At 38.8% G+C, this 7,572-nt stretch overlaps 1 protein-coding gene across 1 annotated transcript; it reads left to right on the top strand.

Moving 5' to 3' along the window:
• Positions 1–5,072: 5,072 nt before the first annotated feature.
• Positions 5,073–7,338, top strand: LOC147602689 (uncharacterized). The gene is made up of 7 exons (XM_086797594.1): positions 5,073–5,157; positions 5,245–5,320; positions 6,416–6,545; positions 6,717–6,772; positions 6,879–6,965; positions 7,065–7,122; positions 7,216–7,338. Exons 1-7 carry the CDS (start codon positions 5,073–5,075, stop codon positions 7,336–7,338), a joined length of 615 nt encoding a protein of 204 aa, XP_086653720.1.
• The last annotated feature ends 234 nt before the right edge of the window (positions 7,339–7,572 follow it).

Raw genomic sequence — 7,572 nt, 5'->3', positions numbered from 1 at the left:
GACTAAGTTGTGCTTTCAAACAGAAGATGGTTGGACGGAGTCAAAATAGAGTATTGGACTCGAGCAATGTTTTGCATTTAGCACGTGCTGACCGGATAAGACAATTGAATATAACGCGCAAAGAACAACGTAATGTTACTAGGCAAAGAATAATATTTAAAAAAACAACCAGCTAGAAATGTAGAACAGAGGGAGCAATATCAAACACAAGAACGTGCTCACCAAGAATGCAATGTGAACCGAGATATTTCTAGAGAAAGGAATGTAATAGACACTCCAATAAGAAGTAGAAGGGTTCAATTAGATGCAACCAGGGCTTCTCGCCGTTCAATTGCAGTAGAACAAACTTTAGGTAGGAGGGGTGTGATGATAAGTAGAGGGGGATACCTCTCTATTCTTCGTCAATTTCCGTTAAGAGAGGATATAAGACACCCGGCTATGTACCCATTAGTGTTTTGCACTCCAACTCTTCACTCCCTTTTGGGATCTCTTAATCACTTTTATAGTTTTTGCCATCCTCAATTGTGGAAAGATGAGACAAAAACAGCTCTACGTCATGTTGTAGGAAGCCATTGTTGTTGTAAAGCAGGGCGTGTGTCATTATTGCCGTTAGAGGAGCCACTTGAGTTTCTAAGAATTCTATTGCATGGCAATGATTCTAGAAGCAAATTATTTAGAAAGAACATGCAGGCATACAATAGTGTCCTAGCTTTTGTATCATTTAGGTGCTCATATTGATGAAACGTTTTTCGAAAATAGAGTCATATATAACTTTCGAGTTCATGGAAATGTATATCATCGTGTTGGAACTTTATTGCCTGATGGAGGATGGGAAGAGCGCCCACGTTTTGCACATCTATATGTATGTGACACACAGAGCATGAACTGTAAAATCGATTGGATGGCATGCCTGGTTTGGATGGCATGCCTAGTTTGGATCCTGGTGTTTTAACATTGCTGCAGAGGATGATACATGCATTCAATCCATATGCCTGTGCATTGCGAGCTGTTGGGGAAGTATTGAGAAGCAATCCACATGCAGATTTAAAGATGATAATTTGTGAGAACCGCTCTACCTCTAGACAATACTTGGCGCCCACAACTAGCAAGGTTGCTGCTATCATGACAAAATAGGGCAAGGAGATGATGCCGATGTCGGCTATCGAGACATCCAAATTTTTTTGCGCAATGGGATTGTGAGAAGAATATCTAATTTGCATCGATCATGTATGTCACTCTTATATGTTCTTTTATTTCCATGAGGGGAGGATGGTTGGCATATATACATTCCATATGCTGGTGTTCCTGCGCATGCATCACTGCATGAGATTCAAAGTTCAAAATGTGTTACTCAAAGATAATATTATGCAGATCAGACTTGATACTAATGCTTGCCTTCTATATGTGGGGGAAGATTATTGCAACAGTAGATTGCAGATGCATATAGTAGCATGGAGGAATTGAGGTTGGTATGGATACGCAATAATCAAACAACTTTTCATGCAGAAGTGTATTAAGGATTATCAGACATGGTTAATGCAGCTGTGATGGTACAAGAACTATACTGGGCAACACTATGGGACATAGAATTGTGCTACCATCTTCTTTTACAGGAGGGCCACGGTATATGTATCAGCTATACTAAGATGAAATAGCAATTGTAAGGAAGAAGGGTAAACTAGATTTGTTCATTATGTTCACTTGCAATCCACAATGGTCTAAAATATCTGAAGCATTGCTTCCAGGAGGGCAGAGTGCGCATGATCGACCAGATTTGACAACCCGTGTGTTTAATAAAAAACATAAGGATATGATGAGGTCAATTACAAAGGATAATTTGTTTGAAAAAGTGGCTGGTTATGTTTGTGTGATTAAGTTCCAAAAGAGAGGTTTGCCGCACTCACACATATTATTGATTTTGGCAGATGAATTTAAGGCAACTGAGATTAGTCATTTATGATCGATTGGTATGTACAGAGCTTCTTGATAGGGAAACGTTTTTTGAGTTACATGAGATTATTAGACAATGTAATGTTCATGGCCCATGTGGTGCACTCAATCCCAATGCTCCATAATGGGAAATGTAGTCGTTATCCGCATACCTTCTTTGGATCTATTGTGGTGGGTAATAGCGATGGGTATCCTGTTTATATGCGTCAAGATGATGGCAAGAACATACAAGTGAAAGAAGCTGTCATTGATAATCATTGGATAGTCCCATTTAATCCTTTCCTCTCCATGAAATACAAGGCACACATCAATGTTGAAGTATGCTCCACAATCACAGCAGTTAAATATTTGTATAAATATATGTACAAGGGTCATGACAGAGCAACAATCAGAATGGAAACTGTAAATCTTGTAGAAAGGCAAGGAGAACTAGAACATTTAACTAATGGTGTGGTGGATGAGGTCAGTAGAGGTACTTGGATGCACGTTATGTGTCAGCATCAGAAGCATGCTGGCGAATTTGTGAATATGATATGCATGAAGAAAATCCCAATGTCCAAAGATTACAAGTTCATCTTCCCCTACATAATAATGTCATGTTTCGAGATGATGATGATTTGCAGAGTATAATCGATAGAGAAAGAAATGAAAAAACTACCCTTATAGAGTGGTTTACATGTAATGAGTTGCACGATGATGCAAAAGATTTGCTTTATAGTGACTTTCCTAGCTGATGGGTTTGGAACATGAGTCTTAAGAAGTGGATTAGAAGAAAGTTAGGCAATAGCATCGGTCGCATGTACAACGTTTCTCCATTTGAGCAATATTTCTCGCATATATTGCTTACTGTTTGCAAAGGTTGCAAGTCTTTTGATGACTTGCACACTTTTGATGGGCAAGTCTATCTTATTTTTAAGGGATCATGCATAGCTAGAGGCCGCGTTTCATCAAACCGGTTCGCAATTGAGACATCTATTTATCACACTTTTGGTGTTTTGTGAGCCAGCCTCTCCCGGCCTTCTGTGGACAACTTTCAAATGATTTTTTTCATGCATTACAACTGACTATAGAGAATGATCGTCAGGTAGTGGCAAAGAACGAGGCTCTGTTACATTTAGAGCGCATTCTTCAGCAACATGGCTGAAGGTTGGTTGAGTTTAACAGAATGCCTCCTGTGGACAAATTAACTGTGTCCATAGTTACAAATTGATTATTACAAGAAGAGAGAATATTTAATGTTGAGCAGCACGCACAAATTGCTGATCGAATGAAAACAACTCTAAATAATTGTCAACTAGCGGCCTTTAATCAGATTTTGGAGGTAGTATATGACATTGGCAATGGAATAGAGAGGGAGGGAATAAAAGAAGGTATTGTGTCAATTCCATCAAAAATGCTTTTAGAGAGAGGGTCTGGAGGACTTGATTAAATGGGTGTATACAGGGCTTCTAAGTGTTGTAGATTATGCATTGTCTTTTAGAGAGCATGCTATTCTTGCACCTCGAAACCTTGAAGTTGATGCAATCAATAGCAATGCATTGGATGCCATGCCTGGGGAGAGCAAGGAGTACTCGAGTGCAAATTGAGTTAAAATAACAGTGGTGAAGGATCTTTTTTATATGCAACAGAGTACCAAAACAGTCTTAATCTTGGTGGTGGTTATCCACCTCATCGAGTGATTCTGAAAAGAAATGCTCCAATAATTTTATTACGTAATCTAAATCCTCGAGAGGGATTGTGCAATGGTACTCGATTAATATGCAAGGAATTTCACACAAAGGTGTTAGAGGCATAAATTATTAATGGGACTAACATTGGAGATAGGGTCTTCATTCCAAGTACATTACAGCTTCCATTTGATATGAGGCAGGCGGTTCCCTGTTCGACTTGCATTTGCCATGACTAAATACTGGAGTTGCCAAGTATAATTCTAAAAGAGACATTGTTTGGCCTTGTGATTTATTTATTGTCATATGTTGCTTTCTCACGCGTGCGATCATCAAATGCTGTCAAGGTATTTCTTCAAGATACTACCTGTTGTGAGATCAATGTGAGTGGTCGAGAGACGGTTCATACTACAATGTTGTATATAAGGAAGTTTTGCATATGGAAATAAGAACTACGTTGAAGCAATTTGTTACATGTCTAATTGTTACCATTTACCATCGAGTTTTATTCGTGGACTTGGAAAATATATTAAATGCAATGACAGTTATCCATTCCAAGGGAAAACTTGATTTATTTATTACTTTTGCATGCAATCAAAACTGGCAAGAGGTTTTAGATGCTTTACTTTCGAAACAGTGTGTATGTGATCGACCTGATTTGATAGCTATAGTTTTTTTACCAGAACGTCCTTTCAGTTATGGTCTCTAACTTGGGGGAGGATATCCACCTTATTGCTTGGCTTACAATAAGTAACATTGTTTATAAGTAGATCTTAGATGCCTCTAGGTAATAATTTCAGGTATCGTATTGAAGTTATGTGTTCTGATTTTCTGTATGTGTCTTTTTGTATGCATGTGTATCTTTCCTATTAAGCACGTGCGTCCTTTCCCCTGCCATATGACAAGAGGAGGATGCATGCCAAAAGGAGTTTCCATGGCTCTTTGTTCTTTCTTTTATGTATATATTCTAAAAAGTTTTGTTTTGTTTTAGGAACAATCATGTATGACATTCTATTCACTTTGGATATGTTGGAGTCGAGGGTTGAAGGTTTACAACTTTATATCCATTTTTTTGTATTTATTCATTGATTTCTTAGTGCATGACATATATAACTTACTTTATTTATAGAGCCACCTCTTTGGTGTGCACCCCTTCCTCATCAACATGTTGCTGGGATTATGATGGACGGCCACAAGGATGGGTGTATAAATTACAAGAAATTATTTCAAGATTTTCATGTTTGTTTATATAACTTCTTAATTTCTTCTTTGTTTTAGGATTTTGCCTATGGTGGATTTTTTCATGGTTAAAGTTGTGGAGGAGGGCATTGAAAGATATGGGCTTAGTGTTACCGATGAGGGATTGGGAGTATACTTATTTACAAAAGAGTATGTTTGTGACACTAACTATGACACAGAGAGATGTGTTGCCTCTTTTGAGGGATTCTCTATACCATGGACCTTATTCAGTACGTACAGGAGTTTCTCCCTTTAATAAGGACACTTGACAAAGCTATCTTTGAATCTTCATTTGTGTCAGGTAAGATTAACTATAACTATAATAGATCTACGGTAATTTTTTAATTAAACATAATGTTTTATCAATAATTCTATCTTTTCTTTGTAGGGCCACGAGTGAAGAAGACATCTACACTTGATGGTCAGTGTAGTGGAGATGCATCAGTTGCATACCATGTTGGACGGTGACTTCATTCATGGCTCTAGGAAGCGGAAGCTTCACTTTTCTACTGATCAGTAGATCGATTGACTGATTATCGCTACTTTTGCTATTTTTTTTTGTGTTGATCTTTTTCATTGCTCTATGCAGTGAGGACGCTATTTGCATATTTAGTTGAAAATCATTACTTATTAGATGATAAAAAATCTTTTTCATCGTTACACAACCAGGATGTTTATTTGCATATTTAGTTGAAAATTGTTACATATTCATACATATGTTTGTGCTCATTTCATATGGGGAGAGAGAGAGAGAGAGAGAGAGTGGGGCAGGCTCCTATTAATCTAGGATTTGAAAAATATCAAGCTGGGAATTCTACTTTCAAACCTTTGACAACAGCTTCATCCACTCCACTGACAACAAGTATATATGTCCTATCACTTTGTCAATTTGTTCCATTAGCTGACAACCAACACATACATGTTGAAACATTCAGATTATGACTTATATTTATATCTTTTTTTGTATGAACTATTTTAATCATCGAGGAGAGCAGGGACACATGGCAGGACAAGAGAAGAGTGCAGTCATGTGTACCCTAGGGAACGAATACTTTGCTTTTTTGTGCTACGATAAAAGAGAGAGAGAGAGAGAGAGAGAGAGAGAGAGAGTGGGGTAGGCTCCTATTACTCTGGGATTTGAAAAATATGGAGCTAGGAATCCTACTTCCAAACCTTTGACAATGACTTCATCCTATCACTTTGCCCATTTGTTCTATTTGCTGACAACCAATTATATACATACGAAACATGGGTCACAAAAGAAAAGTTCCACAAAATTACCATGTGGTACAAATTCAAAGAGTAGAGGCGACATGGGAAGCAGGGGTTAGCCCACTAGTTATTATCAAAGAACTCATCTCAAAAAACTCGAGAGCACACGCAACCACTTTTATCAAAAATTTGTCGGTAATAATATAGAGAGTTGTATACTTAATATGCATGCAGCAGATAACGTTAGAATAATAAGTATGCTGGTGGCGTTTGGCCTTTCGTGATCATGTATGGGATCACGTTAAGTTGCGATGCATTCTAATCTGCGGGAGTATTGACGGAGATAGGGTGCGTGTAGACTACCAGGACGAAAGGATCAGAGACGGAGCTGATTCCAAAATGCCCGCTTCAAAGAAGACGAAGAAGAACCCGGCATTTTGCACCGACCAAGAGAGCCTGTCTCCCTTCAGAGTGCAGGTGCTGCTGCGGCCTCTATCCTATTCTTTTTATAGCACATTTCTGACAGACAGTCGTCGTCGCATTAAAGCCGGCCAGCCCATCCCATCCCATCCCGATCGGTGGCTTACTAATTAGGACAGCATAATTTCCTACCACACAAAAAAGAATTAAGTATTGATCGCTGCACAGGCAAAAGACCTCGTCAAAACGTCACTTGGCGTAACTGCATCCGTGATTGGAATGAAGTACGCGCGCGCAGAGTACATTATTATCCTATCTTTGGTTATAATGTTAAAATGGGCTTTCTTATATAAATTACTGACTTAAATTGGCTTTATAAAATGTGAGCAGGCGTGGGTCTCAGGGGGGTGACGAAGAAAAAGGCACCTTATGGGTTGATTATAGATGCGGGTACCGCTCGCCGCTGGAGAAAGATGGGTAAGGAAGCGTAACCCCACCCACGCAGACTACTTGCATGCAGGTTTAGTGATCTGCCATTGGCAAAAGAGGTTTGACTGTGGGTTATGCAGCCAGCAGGTTTGAGCTATGCCCGGCTGCAGCGCATGTGTGGAAAGGCGTGCACGAATTCCACAGTGTAAACCAAGCTAGCCTTGACCGAATTACTTGAAGGAAGGGCATTTTGATTTTGTCAAGAATAATGTTACGATGAAGGGTTGTGATATAATAGATGGTGGAGGCGGACGCTGAGATGAGACAAAAGATCCTCGAGTTGAATGAGCGATTCCAGCTGGGCCTCTTGGAGAAAGAGAACAAGAAGAAGAAGAACAAGAACAAGAACAAGAACAAGTGACACTTTTAACTTTGCTATAAGGTCCCCTCTTTGGTGTAAACACTTTTTAAAATAAACATATTAGTTTCAAGTGTGCGGAAAAACTTTATATACTCGAAAGGTTTTGAGCGTTTTTTTTCCTAATCAAATCTGCCGAGTCTCTATCTCTCGCGCGCCAAAAAAAAAATATGTTTTTTTTGGGAAAGAAGCTTCTTGTGTGAAAAATAAAATGTCAAAGTAATCTATTGCAATTTT

Source organism: Cibotium barometz, chromosome 66 (genome assembly GCF_041138505.1).
Source record: "Cibotium barometz isolate CiBa-2024 chromosome 66, ASM4113850v1, whole genome shotgun sequence".
NCBI classification, from domain to species: Eukaryota; Viridiplantae; Streptophyta; class Polypodiopsida; order Cyatheales; family Cibotiaceae; genus Cibotium; species Cibotium barometz.
Note: the sequence above shows the minus strand (reverse complement) of the source record. Positions and strands in the feature narration are given on the sequence as shown.